Source organism: Tauraco erythrolophus, chromosome 6 (genome assembly GCF_009769465.1).
Source record: "Tauraco erythrolophus isolate bTauEry1 chromosome 6, bTauEry1.pri, whole genome shotgun sequence".
Lineage (NCBI taxonomy): Eukaryota > Metazoa > Chordata > Aves > Musophagiformes > Musophagidae > Tauraco > Tauraco erythrolophus.
In genome coordinates, this window is record NC_141470.1 from 34,065,445 (window position 1) to 34,087,463 (window position 22,019).

Below are 22,019 nucleotides of genomic sequence, written 5' to 3' on the forward strand. Positions count from 1 at the left end.
AATTCTGGCACTCAATTATACCTACACCAGGTGCAGCACAAGTAGAAAGCTCTGTCGGCACAGGACACCAGCAAAGTGTTCCTGTGTTAAAAGCAGAGATTTGCCATCAGCTGAAGTCAGCCCAGACAACCTTAACTATTCTCACATTGAACCAGTCTGCCTCATTTCACATTAGCAAAGAAATAATCTACTATTACTATACACACTATTCGAGGTGGGAAGAATAACCCCTCCCTATTCAACAAGCCTTATTCAGAGCCTTAGCCTACTCTACCTTTAAAAAGCTGAAGAAACAGTTCGTCTTACACTTCCTTGGAAGTAAAGTTACTCATCATGCATGTAAGACTGCTCTTACACTTGGCTGGAATGTCATACCAGAACATTGCAACTCTTGCCACAAATCTGGGTGGAGTAGGGGTCTATTGTAATTTTTTTAGTAGATGTTAACATTTGTTCCTATTCTCAGCTATCGCAACTTACAGTGAGTACATACAAGCTCTGCTTTCACTAAGGAGACATCATTGAGAACTCTGCATCATGAACAGTACAAAAAAAGAGAGACTTGTTACTCTGAGTAGAGGGTAGGAAGCATAACTAAGTTAGCATAGCTCTCAATTGTACTTTACAGGAAAGGAAAGCCATGTTTTATCTTCAGAGTTTAACTTGTAGCAGAGACTCAGAGCTGCAATTCCTTTTTTCACGAGTTATATAATGGGACAGCATTAAAGTTCATAACTAGCACTTCCAGACTTGGCCTGGAGCTCTTAAGTAAAACTCTAGAATTTACTGCACATTGCGCACCTACCCAGTGTTTGTATGTTACGCTATTGCCTCTTGCTTAAGAATACCAAGTACTATTACTGAACAAACATCTCTGATCCAGTGATGTGCAAGTAGTCCAACTGTGGGTGATGGAAAGAGTTAATAAACTAGTCTTTGAGAGCAGGTAAGAAGCTGGGCTTCTGAAATAGGAGAGGTACACCTACTGTCAATTTAAGTTGAGTGTCCAGTCTCAAAAAGATACCAGTTGCAAGCAGTCACAGGTTGTTTAATAACTGTGGCTTTAGAAGCTATTTCAACAGTTAACCTTACTCAATTCACTAATATGTTGCATGAAAGAAACAACTGAAGTACTTTCAAGTGTCTTAACCGTCTGATAACTAGAAGCACTAAGTCAGTAGGAACAGAAAGAGCCCATTTTCAGTATTGTCCACCCCTACAGCCAGCACAGGCCAGCTATGAGGAACCATGGCAGGGACTGCTGCATCCGTACTGTTGGTTTGTCTCCAAGCTCACATCTGAGCACGTTTTCTAATCCCCTGCTATGTGCTGAACTTGTTGCTTTGACCTGCTGTGAGCTACAGCCAGACAACTCACTCCAGTGGCAAGACTAACAATATTTTGCCTGCCAGTTGTATGGCTGGAGCAGGATTTAGTCACTTGCCTTGGTCGTCAAGTCTAGATGAAGGACAGCTGCTGAAGGCAGCATAAATGATTGTCTATGGGTTGAAAAATAGACTGGAAACAGGAGGCTGCTACAGCTCAGGAGTACCCAGCTAAGCTTGTTGTCTATTGCCCTTAATTGCCAACAATATGAACTCAAGCTGTGGTGCTTCTACAGCTAGGACAGACCTTTTTTTCCCCCTCCATAAATTGCTTTATTTTACTTAAAGCTTGTACTTTCTACAAAACCCTGCCAAAGCGCAGCAAGCAATGCAAGAAAGGAAGTACAGTTTTATTACTGCTTTACAGTGTAAGCTCAGTGCATGCTTGTGAATTGCTGTAGTGACATAGCCTTCCTAAGGCTTTGGGAAACAATTCGGTAAAGGCCTAAACCCTCAGATTAAAATGTTAGAGAAGTTGGCAGATTCTGGAAACTTAAAAAGGTTTATTTCTATCCTATCTATTTGGAGACTGTTTGTGACCAAAATTACTAAATTATTACTGTCCAGAAAGAGATAGAATTTAAAAGACAACTATCAGAGAAAGGTTTTCAGTCTCAAGCAACAGTAAAAAAACTTGAGAACTGCAGTTTTGGTCTTTGACATGCAGGATATTTAAGTAGATGACCTAAGTATTTGGGCAGTAGCTTTTCTCTGAAGCTACTTCTTTTCAAGTATTTCATATTGCCTTCCACTATCAAGCACCGAGCACTAGCACTCTTACATGTCAAGTTTCAGGACCTGCAACTTGAACTCTAGGAGAAGAAAACTGCTTACAAATTGAAACTGGTGCAAAGTTTTATCATGATCCTATGCCTCACTGAACAGCACTGACAATTCTAGCTAGGCTTTTTGCTGGTAAGGGCCAAACATATTTTCATCACAGAATCAAAGCATGAAGAAGGGGCTTGTCCCCACCCAAAGATACAAAACACCAGATCTAAATGTTATATAGATGCTCCTGTAAGTTTGCCAGGAGTTACAATACCTGGCAATCCTCTTTCAGAATTATTCAGTACCAGGACCAGTAATAGCACTTCTTCCCAATGTTAACTGTGTGTTCTCTTTCCCTTCCAAAAGAGGAAGATGAAAAGCCATTCCCTAGATTTGGCTGTGACAGCCCTGCAGTGCCACGCCAAGACTTTTAGAGGTTCCTCAAGGAGCCAGAAGTTACAGAAATGAATAGCATCTAGGTGCTTGAATTCCTTTGGGATTTAGCATCCATCATCCACCAAACTCACTGCCAAAAGTGCACTTGCATCAGTACCCCTGACGTGGCAGTTGATCTACAGTAGTATGTAGAAGCTAGAATCTCAAAGAACTTCCAAGTAAGGCGATCAGGATTTCTCCTTCCTTACTATTGAAGTCACTCACTCCCCATAAGCCACACACGCCTGCAAAGCAGCTGTTCACAATCAGTACAGAACAGCAGAACTCTAGAAGCAGACACACTCATATGGAAAAGAGAGTAGCACAACCAATACTGAAATCTACATTGATATAGGAACAGAACCTGAAAGTACTTAGTCAATTTGAGGCTACATCTTAAAAAAAGAAAAACACTGAGAGTAGACTATATGTTAGACTATATCTTCTCTGAGTGTAGATGCACTGGCACCTTTCACAGCAAAGCCATACACAACCTCTGTAGGACACCCACACTGCCTTGAAAAGGATTGAAACAGTTGACTTCAGGGCACAACCAGTTTGACCAATGTGTGAACTCCAAGTTGATGGTACTTCCAGAAGCACAGGCACATCTCTTGCATTGCTTCTCCAGCCTGTAGACTAACAGTGTAGAACCTGGTCTGACCAGTTGTGTCAGGTTTACGTGGCAAGGTTTTGGTAGCAGCATGGTGCAGAGGTGGCCTCTATGAGAAGAGGTGAGTGGCTACTCTGTGCTAGACACAGCTGGTTCCACAACATACCCTGCAGACCAAAGGTGAGCTCATCAGCCAAGTTGGCAGTGCCTTTGAAAACACACATAAAAGGCAAAAGTGTCACATGGTGGGGGAGGAAATGTGAGAAGCCACAATACAAACAAGGTCAGAGAAGAAGGTGCTTTAGATGCCAAAGCAGAGATTCCTCTACAGCCCATAGAGGAGACCATGGTGGAGTAGGTATTGACCTGCAGCCTATGGACAGGATGCCATGCCAGAGTAGTTGGTCATTGTCTCTAGGAAGCTGCAGCCCATAGACGGCCCACAATGGATCAGATTTTTTTCTGAAATATTGCAGCCCATGTGAAAGACCCATGCTGGAGCAGGGGAAGAAGTGAGGAGAGGTCTGGCAGCTAGACAAGGCCAACCAACCACACCAGCAAGTGAAAAAGCAGAAGCCTTTTCAGTTTGCAGATTCTAGGCACCATCCTCACACTTCAGCTAGGAACTGCACATGCCATTTGGTCCTGTGGATAACTTGGTGCCATCTTGCTTGCCATTAGTGGCGATTGTAGCGTAAGTGAGACCTAAGATACATAGAGACAGTTGGAAATCTAGAAAGGAAACTTTCTCTGGCATAAATAAGCCAGCAAATAAATCAACCAAGGGAAGGAATGGGGAATAAAGAGAATGTAAATGATTAATTACAGTTCTGTTAAATCTTGCCATGCTGACTGACACCAAGTCAGAAGTTCTGAGCTCTTCCATCTCTCCAGGAGAACTGTTGCCCTTTCAGACTGATAAAGAAACACCTGCCTTTTGTTTTTCTTTTCTAGCCTAAGAGCTTATATTGCAATTAACAGAGTGGATTCCAAGCTTCAGGTAAGACAGACACTTGCCAGTTATTCATTCAGCTCTCCACAATTGCCTCTTCAATAGTTTGTAGCATTTGTTGAATCACTGCCATTTTAGTTTTAAAGTGGGATGACTTTATAATCTTACTCAATTTCCACAAAGACTTCCCTCAAAGGAGAAGCCACACTTGAAGGGAAGCTTCCTACAAAGTCAGCCTCACTGTCTGAAAGCAGTAGGTCCAACTGAAACTGTTCAAGCTGAGCAATCTCTGCAGACTGCAGTAGATTTAACAGATGTTGCCCTATAATACATCTAGAAACATTCCCAAGAGCCAGCTGTACATTCTAACCATCAACTGAGAACAAGATGAAACTGGGTACCATCAGTTTCCTCCTCAGAAAATACCTAAGACAGAGGCATGTCTCTCCCTAAAGTAAAGGGAAACTTCCTGGTACTTTGCCTTCACTTCAGGGATCTGGAGATCTAAGCCAAGTGCTTAAGACTACTAAGGAGCCAGATAGCAGCTTGACAAGAGTTTCAGTTAAAGAGTTGATATTGCAATCCAACAACTGCTTTATCAGCAAAAATAAGGACAGAGCTGGAGAATGAGGAAGAAAAAAGTACTCCCTATTCTCTGGGAAATAAATTCTTCCTCAAACCCTATCCTCTGCCTATTTTAAGAGATTTCCTCTATTCAGAGCCATCAAATCCCGATTGCAATTCAGTACAGAGCATTAACTAAGCAAGCTTCATCAGTGTCAGCATTTATAAATGCTGTCTTCAGTTAGTATTTGGTTGAATCCAGTAGTGACTTCCTTCAGATGCTTCGTGTAAACAATGCCTAGCACTGGTGTCAATCACTTCGCAACAAAAACAGATGCCAAGAGAGTGTTGTATTTTTACATCAGCATCTGTTAGTGAAACAAAAGCCACTAGCAAGTCCCACTAAAGCAATTTTAGATAAGTATGGTTCTACCCATCTGAACACTGGCATGAGATTTAACAAGATTATATCTTCTTACTTGATCCTAATTGGTTGCCTTAGGAAATGCATGGTTATGCATGAACATTAGTCTGCAATACAAGAAGAGTTGACATGCTTGGCTTCCGTTGTTTGTAGTAATCCCTAGGTTTGCTTTCTAATAAATACTAATCAGAGTCAAGCCAAAGATAACACCTTATTTTGTCCTCTTAATCTGAGGTGACCTCATCATGTCTACTATCAGCCTTCTGGCACTTCCTGAACATAAGTGCTCGTATTCTCCATGCTTTCATGCAAGGTGAAGACAAGGAAAGAAGTGAAAGTCATCTTTAGCTTTTGCTCTGACATGCTGCACTTAATCATTGCACTGAAAGGCTGGTTACATCTCTACACCTGAGAAGAGTTTACTGAAGTTGAACAAACGAAAGAAAAGCATGTGAGGTGAAAAATGTATGTGCCATTTAACTTGGTTTACTTGCCCCAGTGATTTCCAGAGAAAAGTATGAATTCCTGAAGTTGGTCTCACCTTTGCCAGGAGGAAGGCTTTAGGCAGGGTTCAGCAAGAACTATCAAGTTCAGAACTGTTCGCCCACTCTCCTTGCCCTGCCCAAACAGAGGCACACACAAAGTACACATCTTGGAGGCTGTGAAGCAGAGTTTGCCAGGAGTCTGGACATAAGGAAAAAGCTAGTCAGAAGCTTCTCATCTACAGCTGTTCTCAAGGTGACACCATCAGTGGGCAGGTTAACTTGGAAGTAGTTATTGTAGAGGCCTCCCACTTAAGGTCAGATGTGAATATTTTCATAAGAAAAGCAATAACAAGGTAAGAGTTGCATGGGACACCTGAGAAGGTATCACATTTAACAGGAAGAACAGTTCCTGTGTTAAGATATCTACCTTTAACACGGGGAAAAAGAGAGATGCCTTTGGAACTCAATATTCTTTGCTACTGGGAAAAACCTGCTAACAGCTGAAGTTAGACTTTCTATTTGGGACTGTCATTCACTCAACAGCACAAGCGTTGCTTGTGGCTTTTAAAGTTTCAACTAAAATTAAATCCTTCTCTTTACAAATTGCATAGGATTTTCCTGCTGAACTCGGGATTCCCATCTATTCTGGGGCTCCTGGGGCAGGGGGAAGTCCCTGGATTACATGAAGCAATTGTGGAAGCTTTTTTGGTTTTTGTTTGTCTTCATGCCAGCAGAACCAGAAGTAAATCTTGGAGACCTTTAGGTAAATTGTTAGAGTTCCAACAGGAAACTTAAAAACTTAGTTTACTTCTAACTCTCACCAGCTATTCAAGCTAGATCAGAGTCTCAAATCTTTGGGCTGAAAACATACTTGTCATACAACTGAGTGAATTTCAGAGATGTTGAAGGACAGATTTTAAGAATGCTCAAATTTACTCAAGCATGGCAGATTTTTTTCCTCCCACTTAGTTCCAATTTCAGCACCAAAAAACTCTAGGAAACATACTGAGTTTTTCTGAAGTTAACTCTACAGATAAAACTCAATTTGAAAGCTGGGACTTTTTTTACTCTCACACAAGAACCACACACAAACCACGATAGCTTCATTCTCCTAGGATAAGAGCTAACATAGCTACGCATTATAGCTGTTTATACACACGACAGATTTTGCAAGACAGAGCAGACGAGTTAAGGTGCTTTGTTGTATGGGTGCTTTTACATCCAAAGTAGGAATCTGCAAACCATACACTGCAGTATGTTGATGAGCAACAGCTAGCTTCAGTTCCAATATTGCTGCCAAAGTGCTTCAGGTAAAGAAGCACTTTTTCTTTTGTGGTAAAGAAAAGATCAACTTCCTTCTCTTCCCAGTCCAGCTAGTTTGGAACTCCTTTAGCTATCTATTGTTCACAATAAAAATCCTGAAATTTAGATGATCTCATTGACAACTGAGGACAAAGACAAGAAAAGCATCAGCAGCCCAAGTGTCACACTGACTGCTTCCCACTCCCCATCCTATTCATCCTCAAGAAACAGCTGTACTAGTGAAAGCATGGCAAAAGTTTAACTTCACTAGTTATTTGAAGCTCCATCAGCTACCTTAAATGTAATCCTGATTTTCAGGGTGTGCATAACTGACAGGTGAGCTGTGAAGATTAAGAGAGTTTCTGCAATTAGATTTTTAACAACTTTGCAAGTTTTAAGGGTAGCAGCTTAAGTCACAACTCAAGTCCAGCAGAAAACAACTTTTTTCCTGCCAACAGTTGTTACTTCAGGAGAACTGAGGAGAAGACAAAACCTGGCAGCCTTGGAAAACTTAAGTCTTCAACAGCTACAGCCAGTAACACCCATACTACTTTGAAGCCAATTTGCCTGCCTCAATCTAAGAGAACTGAAAAGTTATTTATTTAAATTTATTACTACTTGAAATTTAATTAAATCAAATTACTTAAACTTAATTGATTAAATTATTGAAATTCAATTCTTAATTGAAAAAAGAAAACCAGCACCAAGTTGGAGCATAAAGCACTTTCAGAGTTCACCGTGAAGAGAATGCTCAGCTCCTTGGAAGTTCCTGAAGATAAGCATCCAAAAAATAAATTTGGGCTGACATACTTCCCGACAATGGGTTTAGCCATCATTAATACATACAGTATACATTAAAAGTATGTTTGTGTCCATTTTGTAAGCATCTGTAGAAATTGCAGCTACTACTGATTCTACAGCTCAAGCTTAAAGTAGGAAGAATAAAGTAAGTGTAAGACCAGTTACTGCCACAGAGAAAACGTTCTTCCTCAGAACAGCACATCACTGGCTCTACAGAGCACCCAACAAGCTAAAGCCTATAGAGGACAACTTTGACTTTCAATCCTGCACATAAGGGTATGATTCCTGCTCCTAAAAATACTAGCTGTGCCTGTGTAATAGTAAAGAAGGAAAGATAGCACATAGACACTGACAAAGTCAGAGGAATGCTGGTAGCAACCCTGATAAAAATTCATAGCAAACTGCTTAATTGTTTAACCCCTTAGGGAAACCATGAGCTGCTCATTAGGAAGCATGGCCACCAGCCACCACTGAAATATCTTCTTCCACCATCAGGTATTACCTATTCATAAAAGCAGTAGCCACTTTACTATCATTTCAGATTTTACCTATAAAGCTGCAGGATAACGTCTCTAGATTAACCTGAGGCCTTTAGGTGCAGCAGCCCGAAGCACCATGCTCTTACAGTGAAGAAGGAAATCCATGGTCTTGAACACATGTGCAGTGCACTTAAGATATCCTATCCCATGGCAACTGCTTTCAGAAGCTAAATTAAAGTCCTAGCAGGATAGATTTCTGCATCTAGAATAATTTTCAGGAATGTTTCAGATGCATTGCATCTAATCAAGGGCAACCAACACCACCAGCAGCAGCACTGAGAATCCAATTGGCTACAGTATACTACAACAGCAGGAAGATACAGCAGCAGTGCTGCATTACTCTTACACCAGATCCCTTACCTGACAGAATTCCAAGGCCTTGGAAGTAGATATTGGTATTGTTTTTAAGGTAAAAGGGTAGAGCAGGTTCTTCTAGATTTACATATTGTTAGATTAAGACACAGAAAGGAAAACAAGTATAGTTAATCTCTAGAACTGTGTAGCAAAAAAGCAGTGTTCATTGCATGAACAGCCCTGTTCGTTTCATACATATCAACCTTTTATGGACTTCTACCTTAGAAGCATTTTGCTTCCACTAAGACTGAGAAACGTACACATTAAACTTACCTTTCCCTTACACGTTTGGAACTGATTATCCTCTACTGTTCCAGACACACATACATTTTTAAAAGCTACTTTTGCACACAGTTTATCTACTGTTGCAACATTTGCCTGCTCACTTTTAAGCACAGAGGGATAAGCCAAATGCAAAACTCCAGGCAGAAGTCAACAAGAGTTACCACCATTCTGCATGGTAATTAGACCCAAATCAGAAGTAGCTACTTGGCTCAGACAGAAACCCCTTTATCTGGCCAGTATCCACAAACTCCAACTCATTTAATATCCTCCACTTGGAAATTACACCCAAGAGCTTCTGGCTTTTTAGTTCTTAACTCACACCTCATTCCACCAAGTATTTGTTTAAGCCTAAGTGTAGACTGCATGTAAATCTGCTTCAAAGAAAAGGGAAGGGAAATGGTTTGATGTACCAGCTCGAGTAGGTTCTTTAATCTTCATGCTACTCAAGCAAGTCTATGCTGCAACAAAAGATTATCATCCTATCTGCTTCTGACTAGCGTGTATCTGGTACACACAGAAGCAAGATCTAGAGATAGTGTACATCTGGACATCTTTCCTAGGCATGTGTTCCTGTTGTACATTAAAGGATACCATTACCTTTAGCAAGTGCTTTCACCTGAGGACGCTTCCTTATCTATTTGACTCCTGGTTCACTCCCCCTCCATACCAGAGGTAACCACACTGCTGCTTCTGCAGCCCAAGAAGCAGCCATGAGCCCTCTCAGTTTCATGGTGGCTGTAGAACATAAGTTAATTTACCTTTCCATTAAGATTGTATTGGATTGTTTTAATTTGCTGGAGTGTCAAATCCTGAAGTATTAGAATTACAACTGAAGGATCAGATGATCTCATATTTCAGGTTCTCTATATAACTAAAGAAAAAGTTTTTAACTCAGTCCTCTGGAACTCCACAAGAATATAGAACAAGCACTATTCCATGCATCACAGCAAGCCTAAGTATAGCCGCTAAGCTACTGGACTTTTTCCTCATCAGAAGGCACAGTATGGCTTCCTCATGCAATCTAAGTGATTGATCTCAGTCACGGAACAGGGAAGGACATTTCCACATTCCTTCTGTCTGACACACAGCTAATGGTAAGAAAGGACTGGTAGCCAAGAGAAAGTCTGAAACAGAATCTGCCCACTAAGCGTTTGGAACCTCTCCTCCCTGTTTGAGGATCAGCAGTTCTCTCTGGATATGATTCCAACTAGCATTAACTGGACCAGTGGCCAAGAAAAACCCTCAGAAAAGCAAGTTATTTCATCTGTTCTATTCCCTCATCTTCCTTATTCCTATGCACCTTCCCTTCCACTTCCTATTATTCTTTCTATCAGAAGCTCACCCATGAGAAAGCCCTCACCTTTATCACCCACTCAACCCCAGCTTTAATCAAATGTCTCAGTGGCATGGAACAGCAGGCTTCTTCCACTCTGAAAAGGGTGAAATTATATTCTTCATAGGACTCAAAATAGGGAAAAATTATGTTAGGCCAATGCTTTTCCAGCAGTGGATCAACTTTAACTTTAGACAAACAAGGGCTGCCATGTAGCCTGCTGAGCCAGACTCAAAACGTTCAGTCTACACCTTGCACAGAAAAAGTGTTACATGCAGACAATCTGCTTCTTTCCTCTTAGCCACTCCAAGTCAAAGTGTTTGAGGCAATGGTCTGGGTCTGTACTGAGCAGTGTGGTAACTCCATGGCACTTACCTGTGTACTACTATCCTGCTCACATTCATTCATGTTCTTCATCCAGAGGCAGAAGTTGCTCCTTAGGAACCCGTCAGCTCCAGCCCAGGAGAAGAGTTTGGGTGCCCATGGCAGAGCAAGTTATCTGCCTACATGTACCAGTTTCTGTATGGCTTCCTCCACCTGCATGGAGGAGCCTGCCAGCAGCACTGGTGGGTAGCTTGTCTAGGCTTTGCTGCCAGACTCTACTTCACAAAACCCTGAGCCAACCTTTAATGATGCAGCCTCTGTTCCTATAGTAACTAGTGTTATTTTCCCATCTATAGGCACAGGTGCTTCCCCTCAAGGTCTAAGTTTGCTCTCCTTTCACACCTACCACTCGCTTCCCCACTGCATTGCTACGCGCCACTCCAGATGGGAGCACCTGCCAGTGGGCCCTCAAAAGCAGCTGGCTCAGCCACAAGCCAGTGGGAGGCAAACATGCACAAACCCAACATGCAGGCACGTCCTCCCAAGCAGGCTACAGCTGGGAGACCACCAGGGAAGAGTTTAGCACTGCAGGTATCCAGAGGTTCATGGGGGCTTCCAGGCCACTGCTCTGAGGACAGAAGCACAACTGTCCCAGAGAAACCAGCATAAGAAATACTGGCAGGGCAGCCTCCCACCAGGGCTGTTACTTCAGGCTACCAGTGGCACCTTAGCACCATCCAGCCAGGCCCAGGCCAGTCCTAAGGCCACCCTGGAAGGGTCACGCAGACCAAACCAACTCTCTTCATAAGCCAAAGCCTCTGTTCACTCCATCACCCCTCCCCACACTGCAGGGACTGCGATTCCAGCCTAGAGACCTTTTGCTTAGATAGCACAGGCTTCCCTCAGAGCAATTCTTGTAGGGGAGGGTAACAACCACATTTGTCCCCACTTTCACAAGAAACAGCATTTGTGAGTGGGCAAGCCTGCTACACAAGGCAATGTTTTCCTCACTAAACAAGCAGATGATTCCTCTAATACTCATGAATATTGCTAACACTATCTACAGTGTTACTGCAGCATCCCACAGGAGTCTAAGTTGCATGAGGAGACTACTGCGATAAAGAGAAAAACCATCCAGGATAGGAACCATGAGTCTGATTTCAAGGTAAGGGCGCATCCTGAGAGAGATGACTGGTCTCAGGCTGCTGATAGCCTACATGAGGTCACGTACAAAGAGCTCCTTTGTATGGCGGGTGGTTGTTTTCACTGCCCCAAGTGCAAGCTTTCACTCTAGTGTGACTAGCTATGCTTTCCTGCAGTTACTCTCCTATGGCTACAATGTCTCCCAAAAAAGAGCAGAATTGCATTCTCAGTCATCACCAGAAGGGGTTTGGTGTCAGAACACTCCCTCCTTGTAACTACAGGCAGTAAAGCCACCACACAGAAAGCGTCACAGGGCTCTCATGTAAGCTGCTGAACACAAGCCTTAACTGCTCATGGGAGCCAGTCAGAAGAGGGAGACAGTTACATACCACATTAATCACATCCTGGTAGTTTCGCTATGTAAGAAAACATCTCACACTGACCTTACACAGAAAGCTCCAGCGCAGAAGTAATTCACTCACAGCAGTGGCAGCCTTCAGTGTTGCAGCAGGAACTTCACAAATGGAAGAACTTCTCAAACAAGCATAGGAAGCTTAGAGTTCTACCAGTGCAACAACAGTAGTTAAGTTTTGTTCTGTTCTTGTAACAGAACAAAAAAGTAGGATTCATAGCTCAAGTCACAAGTTAAAACATTCACTTTTCTGCCAGAACTTCACTTGAGGACAAAGTCGTAAACTACCACCACTGCACACCAAGCTTGGCTCAAGGTCTGCTGTGCCAAAGTCCCTGGATGCCGGGTCAGCACCAGAGACCCTGTGGCAGCTGCTGGGGGGCTCTGACAGGAAGCCATCAGGCTATCACACAGGAGGCTAAGCATGACAGTCAGCACAGCAGCCTTCAGGCATCTGCTTCAGTTTCACCTGTATTGGCTCCATGTCTAGCTTTTAATGTGAGCATAAAGTTTATTGTGTAACACTTCACTGCACTGTCAGATGTGCCAGCCCCAGAACTGGGGATTCAGCAGCCAAGTAGGAGACAAATGGTTTTTTGTTTGTTTGGGGTTTTTTGACATAGTAATGTCACAATTAGTTTAAGATGGCAGGATAAGAACATCTAAGATATTTAAACAGCAGTATTAATATTTCAGAGCTACTATACCACTGAAATGAGGTTTACAGTCATCTTACCAACTGCTTCAGGCCATCTGGAAATGAAAGAAGCCAAGACAGCATCTGTTCTGCACTGATGGCAGTGAAGATTACCTTAGCGCATGACTAGTGCTAGAAACTTGAAAACTAGTCCAAGAGGTTATCACTGTAGGTATTCTACCAGCTCCAGAGCTTGCTGCCACCACCAGCAGAAATACATGACCAGGTTTTTTTTTTCCTGTATTATATCTTTTCGTGGCTAGAAATCTTTCCTTAGCAGCAGAGGTCATTAAGATGAGTGAAATATTCTCATAGCCAACTCAGGAGCTCAGGCAGTTGAAACATCAACTCTAAGGCTACACAGAGCAAGTCAGATCCTACAGTGTTTTCCTGTTCAGAACAGGACCTGCTGTTCCAATACTAATGCAATGGAATGGAATGTTTTAATACTTCTCCACACAAGAATTAATCCTGTTCCTCAATACAGTTGCATAATATATAAAAAGTAAGTCAGATCAGTTTCTTTGGTACACATTAAGGAATTCAGCTGTCCAACATTAAAGATCTAAATAGGAACAAGGAGAGGGAGAAATAATTAGTAAAGCTCTATATACTGTTAGAGCTTCCACTTAGGCAAGAACACCTCTCATCCAACCAAAACAGAGTATCTGTAACCAAAAGCTATTTGTCATAGAGTAACAAATCTGTCCTGTCAGGATGCTTTTCTAAAGACTTGCCTTTGGGTACTTATTCCTCCATAAAATAAGTCTCTCCAATAGTAAGAAAAGCTAAAACATTAAAGTGCTTCAGTTGTTACCTGGCAGTGTAGACCTTTGCAATGCAGAGTCATGGTTACATTCAAGTCAAGAAACAAAATTCAGTCATTGAAAACTTATCTTAAGTTTCACTCTTCTGTTCTAGATCTCCTTCACATGGAGCCCTTTGCTTTGTATTTTTATCATATGACCTTTCCTAATTTCTTCCCACCATGAAGAACGCAGACTCCCAGATTTTAGTAGAGCACATGTAAAGTCACCTGTGCTTTGTGGAACCATCCCAGTAGGGCCGCAGGGACAACACACAGCAGAACAACAGCTCCTTGGCACAAGCTGCAGTGCTGCTTACTTCTCCAGAGGGAATGACAAAGCTGCAGTAGCCTTTTCAGCACTTTTTATAAAGGTTCTTATCCAGGGCTCTAACTGCAGCAGGGAATTCCCATTACTCTGTGGCATTCCAGTTTATGCATCAGAATCTGAGGGTATCTTTGTAGTTTTACTGTCTACTACCTTCCCATTACAACAGCACTGAACTGGAAGGTCCTCCCTCATTTCCATCCAGCAGGCCTCTCAGATATATGGCATGTTTCCATGCATGAAACTAGGAAGAAAGTTATAGTGACTGCCCTGCCCTCCCATTTCTTAGTTTTCTCCAGTCACTAGGGGGTTGTATAGATCTCAAATGTCCCAGAAATCCAAGCCCATTCCAAGGACAGCTTTTGACTGCTGCAGTCATGTTCTGCTCCTTCTGCAAGCACTCATTTTCCTGTGCTAGTATTTGTCATTACTGCCACCAAGAGTTCTCTGGCATAAATGAAACAAGTTCATACTGGTCAGGCATTATACTCAAAAAGTAGGGGGCTTACATAGATCTACCTTTCTGAAATAGAAAGACAGAGGTCGCAATGTATTGTCCAGATGGGGCAAAATGAGCTTAGTGGCACAATCTATTTAATCTGCTATGAAAAAGTACTGCTCAAATGCACCATGCAGTAGGAGATACAAGAGCCAGCCCAGTCAAGCTCCCCATCCATCATTTTGGGGTCAAGGAGGAGAAACAGCAAGATCTGGCTTGTCACACAACTCAAATCTCATGGCAGCAGAGCCAAAGAGGCACACAGGAAGACAATATGAATAGAAAGTAAAGTCTGAGTGTCTTTTTCCAGAAGGCAACATCCTTCAGACAGATGTTTCCAAGTCTAGTCCGTTGATCATTTCCACAGTGCTCTTTAGACCTACAAGAGTAGAAGTGATGAAGCAATTGTGTAACACAGCAGAAGCTTTTCTAGAGCCTGTCAAATGAGGAAGCAAGTCACACGACAGCCTTGAGCTTCCAAGTTCTTCCTAGGACATCCAAGATATCAGACTTGCTATGGGGCTTCACTTGGGGCAGCTGTTATTAACTGCCAGTGGGCCACAGCATATGTACAAAAGCCAGATGTTTCCTACAGGTCACTGACACTTCCCAAGTCTAAGGGATTCGTGTCACTACTCATAGCTTCACTATAACAGGAAACGGCAAGCTTTATACGCATCTTTTGAGAGCCAGAAGTACCTCAGCAGGCCAGTGGATACTAACTGCACTTGTAATTTATCTTGGTATTCAAGTAATCTTCTCGAACTAACTCACTTTATCTGCAAGTTTGATTCCTTATTGGCAAAAGAGCTGTCATTCTACCTATTTATCTTCAATATCTTGATTTTTCATCATTTTCCGCAAACAGTAGAAAGCCATACTCCTCTGGCTATGTATTCAGTGACAGTGCGGACTGCACAGCTTAGCAGCAGTACAATATTAAGAAGGAAATGCAAGGAGAAAGATCAAGAACTTGACTCAAACATTATTGCTGCTCATGTAAACTCATTCAGTAGGATTAAAAACTGCTGCTCACCTTTGAAAGAATTTCAGCTTGCAAATATTGTTGTTGTAGTGTTTATCGTACAGAAAAGAAAGTATGAAAGGGTAAATATCACACCTAGCAATCAAACACCTACAGGATCAGACCCCACAATTGCAACATCAACCCCCCCCCATACAGGAAGAGCTCCTGACAAGAACTGATCACAAGTTAGCATGAGAAACACTTGTGTTAACTTGCTAATCATGATTAAAAAATAAGTAATAAGAATTCCCTTGTGTACATTGGAATCTAAAGTATGGTATCTTTATACTAACGACAACTTTACTGGCAATGTCTAATCACTAGAAGAGATGAAGCTCAGGGGCTTATCATATTGATCAACATGGTTGCAAATGAGTAGATCAGACTTCCCACCTTCACATGCACTTCAGCATGACACTTAGAAGAGTAAGAAGACAAGCTTCATAAGCTAAACATCCTGGAAGTTCACAGCCTTCCATTTAATAGCTTGTAAATTAAAATTTTAAGGCACATCTTTCTACAGAACTGTAGACATTGGTGGTCACAGCTGATACTCTCCTGCAGTCATGAAGGGAGAAATAGCAAAGTCAGAGAAAGAGCAAAGTCAGTTCACTCACTTCAAGCAAAAAGTAAATCAGTAGTCCTTTGTATGTAGTTTTCCACTCCCCTGAAGTAGCTCCCATTCCAAAGACGACACAGCACAGGGAGCAATTAAACTGCCTTGTAAAGTACAGTATATAAAAATGGCATATATGGAAACTGTTTGATAGACAGGCTCATTGTGCAATTATGTACTGCCATCAGGGGTTTTTTATTTTGTTCATTGTTTCAATTGCTCTTAATTAAAGCATTTAGATACTAGCGCTGATGAAGGGCCCTAGTCATCCAGCCAGACTCTTACTTATCACCTTAGAGCTCCTCTCTATTTGGCACCACTCCAATTTTGAGATTTATGCTTGATATCGTCTAATACAGATATATGCATAAGGACCCCTATGTTTCCCCATCCTTTAAAACAGGTCTCCAAGAATTTATGGCACACACACTAGTTCTGATCTGCCACGTTCTAACAGTCACTGTTACACATCTGGCTATAAAAGAGGCTACACAGCACAGCTGAACACAAGAACACCAGTGCAGTCAGTACACTTTCCTTAGCCCTGAGAAGCATTTAATAGCCATCATGGTCAAACGGCACTTCTATTAAAAAAAAACTAGAACATTGCACTGAAGTGTCTTATTGTTATACTTTGGCTGATCAGGGATTCCAAAGACTCCTGGTCTTGCCTAACCGTGGTGTAAGTTAATTAGGTACTACTTTTCATAGCATTTCAGACTGATGGGTCAAGAATTCACATGGTCAACGCATCCAACACGCCTGCAGAGAGATCAAGTTTTTCCACTTACCCAGAGCTGTGCTTTTATTGAAGCATTGGCTGAAGAACAGCTACTGTTTTGCAGCTTTATAAATTGAAAGCTCTCATGCTACTCCGTAGTGGTGCTGCAGTGGTAACATTAGCTCAACTGGGAGGACCATATTTAGAAAAGATGTTGGGCTCTCCCCTAGAGCAATGTAATAGTTTGGTAAGCGAAATTAACAGCCCCAGTACGAGTCAAACATTGTCAGATTAAAAAAACAGAGCTAGACTCCTACAGGGAGAAGTCTGGGCTGAAGGCATCTAGCTTTATTGCTGGGATTCATTTAATCCCTACTTGGGAACATTAAAAAAGAAAAGTCCTAAAGCTATGCGCTGGTAACAGGGGCTACATTAAACGCAAGACGAGCGACATAAAAGTACAGCCTGCCAACCTCCCCCCCACCACACTTTTTTCCCGGCAATAAATACCAACAAGTTAATACCGATGTATGTACTTCGCGCGTTCCGCCGGTACCCGACTTTTAACGAGCGGGGAGGCCCTTGCGAGGGTCTGCGCCCGCGGGGAGCGGGGCCGGGAGGCGCTGCGTGCCCGCCGCGGGGCGGGCGCCGGGGCTCCACCTGCGGCGCTGACAGGGCGCGGGGGCGGCGGGCCAGGGGCAGGGCAACCTGCCGCAGCAGGGCGGGCGGCAGAAGGGCAGCCCCGCCGCCGGGGCGGCGACTCACTTACCCGGGGCCCCGTGGCTCGGTGGCCGCGACCCTGAGGCAGATGCACCAGCAGCAGCGCCAGCAGGAACGGGCGAGCCCCCGCGCTGCGCCAGGCCCGCAGCACCATCGTCCCTCGGGGGAGCGGCGGGGCAGCGGCAGGACGGCGGGGCTCTGCGGCCACCGGAGGCGGCTGTCCCGGGTGGCCGCCCCTCAGCCCGGCAGCGGCGTGTCCGTCGGCGGGCGGCGCGCGCAGTACCCCGGGCCCGGTCTGCCCCCTCCCGCCGCGGCAGGTTACCCGCCTCGGCCATGGGGATGCCCGTTATAAAGCCGCGGCGGGGCGGGGCCGGGCGCCACTGACTGCTGCGCGCACCTATCGCAGCGCGGCCGCCGCGGGCTGCAGCCAATGGCGGGGCGGCGGGGCCCTCCGCCCCGCCCCGCCCCGCCCCGCCGCCGCTCCCGGGCGTGAGGCGGGCCGTGCAGGTTGGCCCCGGGCGGCGCGCCGCGGCAGGCGGCCCGGCGAGGGGCGGGCGGCGGCAGGCGGGCACCTTCGCCGTGCCGGCGGCACCTGGAGCGGCCGCCGCGCTCTCAGCGTCTGACGGGGTGCGCGGGTGCCAGGCAGTCCCGGTGGGGCTGCGGGAGACGACCAGCCGGCGCGGCCGGCACTGGCCAGGGGCCTAACGGGCTGCGCCGCTCTCCCCCTCGGTCTGCCCCAAAGCCCCTCTGGGCATCACCGGCCCCGGCCCCGCGGCGGCGGCTGACCCCGGAGGTGGCAGTGACAGCTGAGCCGTGCGTCCGGGTCTGGCCAATGAGCAAGTAAATTTGGCGTGGGATATTACCTCCTAGTCCACGTGCCGTTTTCCTTTGGTTTTGGCACACCTGGGACAAGGCTGCTGTAGAAACAAGTTCGTGTCTCAGGGAGTGTAGGTCCTCTTGTTGCCTGAATGCCAGGGCTCAAAGCATGGCTGACCCACAGCCACAGGGAGTGCCCATGTCTGAAGATCTCCCCCTGCTTTCCCAGCTGCAAAAGTAGCCCCATAGCCCGTTGCTCTACATTGCTCAGCAAAGCCTGGAGGTGTTGCAGAGATGATGTGCTTGGGGGGCTTTGGTAATTCATACCTTGCACCTGGAAAACCATCCCAAGATCAAGTTTGATATCTCTTGAGACAACAAGCCCTACCATCCCCAGATCAAGTACGACATCTCTTGAGACAAGACGACCTTCTAGGCTGCATGTGGGTCCCAGTATGTCCGAGCAAAACCAGGTGCTAGATAATGGGAAGCTTGGGTAGAAAGTGAGTGTTGCGTCACGCGACAGGCAAGTGCGTGCAGGAGCAGAGTTAAAATGGAGATGCATCTACGGGCATTGCCCAGCCTCTGCAGGCATGTCTGTCCGAGTAGGAGCTAAAGAGGGTACCATGGCAGTGTAACGTCAGTGCGCTGTAGACCCTGAGCAATGGAGGTGGAGAGCAATGCCAAGCCTCTGTCTACTTGCTGACTGAGTGACAGAGGTATCTTGTGAACCGGTCTGACTTGCAGTTACATCAAGTCCTTCATTTTTAAATTACAAGCATGAGTTTGATGGCAGGCATGGCAAGGCAGAGGCCCAACATTTTGCAAAATAATGTGCAGGGGAGGTCACTGCTGTGTACATAATAGTGATAATAATCTTTTTGTGGGACTGTTTAGTGGTGCTCTTACAGAAACACACAAGACGTGATTCCTTCATACAACATATTCAACTTTCTTTACTCAGTGACCTTACAAGAGGCAATACTCACACTTGTGAAAATTCCCTAGAGTGTATCCGCTAGGTATGGGGAGGGGCTGCTACGCCCACACGAAGAACCTTGTTACACAGTAGAAGTCATACAATTCTGGCATCTTATCAGAGCAAAGCAGGGTGTTTAGCTATAGCGGTTGCTTTAATCTTTCTTTTCTTAAAAAAAAAAAAAAAAGTATTTATTTAAAAAATGCCAGTATGTAACATTTTGTCATTAGCCTAGGCAGGATAAGCCGTTTGTTACTCACGCGGAGCTCTGCCAGTATTCATTATTCTTGGCTTGCAGATCTCTCTGGAGCTCCAAACCCAGCACCCTATACAAGCCTACCAATGTACCTTAGTCCTAACCCTCACCACTCTGCTATCCTGGTCCTAAGCTTTGCCAGCTCTTCTTCAATATGGCCTGCGGTATCCTCTGATTTTCCATTTCAAAGTCTCTCTGATCCACACCTGAACTTCTGCCATTCCACATGACATGAGCAGAAAGACCTTGAGGGAGAGAGCTGGGAAATCTGAATATGAGTGTCCTTGTGTACATCAGGATCAGCTCTGTTGAGGCTGGACAAGTTATACCAGTGCACACCTGACATCTGTGCAAAGACAGGCAGAATCTAGTACCGTTTTGTTGAGGCAGTGATCCCACCACTGAAGTACCACATCACCTCATGGTTAAGTCTTGATTAAATTCCAGTTCAGATAACAATATCCCACTTGCCTACATTTCCCTCTCCAATTTCATAGGGAGTTTTTTTGCATCTGACCTACTTTGTGTGATGCCCTCATGTGTTCCCTATCACTTGCACTTTGAACATAAATGTATCTCCTTGGTGTATTTTCCACAGACAAACCCATGGATACTGGGATATCTCTGCTATATAAATTCTCATGACCACCATGAAAAGATGATCGTCTTCCTATTCCCTAACAGAGAATACCAGCTACACTGGAAGCCTACCCTCCAGTGCCCACGAGCCCCTGACACCAGCAGCATCTTAAAGCCAAGTAGAAGTTCCAGAGAAGGTCAGAAATTCCAGATGACTGAACACTCTGACCCCTTTATGGTCAAAGCTGTTTGTAACCTTGCAGGATGTACTTCGAGCCTTGACCAATATTCCCATGGCCAGGTGTTTCTCTCTATAGGGACATATACCTCCTTTGCAGATAGTAACTGCCTTAGTGCAATAATCAGGCCAGAAGAGACTCCATAGCCTGGTCTATGTATCACAACCATTAGATTTCGCTGAGCTGTTCTGAGCCTAAAAATCTTAGCAAAGCACCATCCAGGTGGATGGAGGACATCCAGCCCCAATCTAAAGACACCAGCAAGAGAGAGAATACGTGTCTTTGTTCCAGTGGTGAATCACCTTCACCACTGAAAATGTGTGCCTAACGCTTCGGCATACTGGGCCTGGTACTTCAGTTGGTATAGGTGCACTTTACTGGTGTGTCATCTTCAAAGAAAAATCTAGGTAAATAAAACAAACTGCCTAAACAGAAGGTTTTGTGCCACTGAATTGTGTGTTGATTCTCTCCAGGTTGCTGGCAAGTGGGAAGTGCCTGCCTTGGGCATCGGTGGCATTGCAGAGATGCTGATGAACCAAGAGGAGGCTAGTGTCCAAACTCAGGAGGAATTGGGTGCCTCACATTTTTGCTTGAGCTCTTCCAAAAATCCCTGCCATCACCCTGAGGATGCAGTGCCAAACGCTGCACTGGCACAGTGCCACTTCAGTCAGTGGTGTCTCACCAGCAAAGAACTTGCCCAGGGTGTTTAACTGAAAACTACAAAGAGAGAGGGGCACAGAACTAGAAGAGAAGTTGTTCTTCGTGTCCAGGCATTTGTACGCCAGAACCAATGTTTGGATGCTTCCAAGAAAGATGTAAACCCAGCCGTAATGAATTCAACTATACAATGCTGCTGGAGGTAGCACTGGAACTGGTACCGTTGGGGCTTGTTGTGTATACCAGGTACAGCCTACAACTTGCACCTCTGAAGACTTACCCCAACATGTGCCCGTATGTGTTGATGATTAATATCTTGTTGCTATGGTGCATACATATCATGTGCACCACCACAAACCCGTGGCACAGGACGTATATATTGGTGGTCTTGACAACTGTTCAGGAAGAACTGTTTGATTGCTTTGATTATTTGCCTCTGCTTCTACTTGCCTTGTCCTCGGACGAGTTTCAGAAGATTGCTGTCCTCTTTTGAACAGTATTGGCACCCACAACAGAACTGTCACGGGATCTGTCTACCGCAGCTTCCATCAGGAAATACATATATCCCCTCTTGCACATGTTTAGCAGAAATGATTACTCACACTTTCAATAAAGAATAATCTGCTGCCTCCGAATATGAGCTAATTGCTTTTAGGGACCGAATTAATGATAGTGGTTCTTTTTTAAGTCAGTGGATGCTACAATTGCTTCTGCAGCAGGTCTAGATTTAGTTCACTTTTTGTCACAAAAGGAGTAAAGAAGAATATGGGGGATTTGCTATGCAATTGGCTGTTGTAGGTTGTAATGATGCAGAATTTAGAGTTATTTTTTTTAACATCATGCCTATTGAATCATTTGGGTAATTAAAATCAGAGAATTCTCCATTGCTGCCTGGCCTTAATTGCTGAGAAACTGCAGCAGTGGGAGAGCCTTTTCTGCTATGCTGACACCCCCAAAT

The 22,019-nt window shown here is 44.4% G+C and overlaps 1 protein-coding gene across 1 annotated transcript in view; it reads right to left on the reverse strand.

Annotated features, from left to right (window-relative positions):
- Nucleotides 1-17,689, reverse strand: part of SMOC1 (SPARC related modular calcium binding 1) — a 129,833-nt gene extending 112,144 nt beyond the window's left edge. The window contains exon 1 of the mRNA XM_086613612.1: nt 17,585-17,689. Within this exon, the coding sequence (XP_086469738.1) occupies nt 17,585-17,689 (105 nt within the window). The remainder of the gene's footprint in view (nt 1-17,584) is intronic.
- Between the last annotated feature and the right edge of the window lie 4,330 nt (nt 17,690-22,019).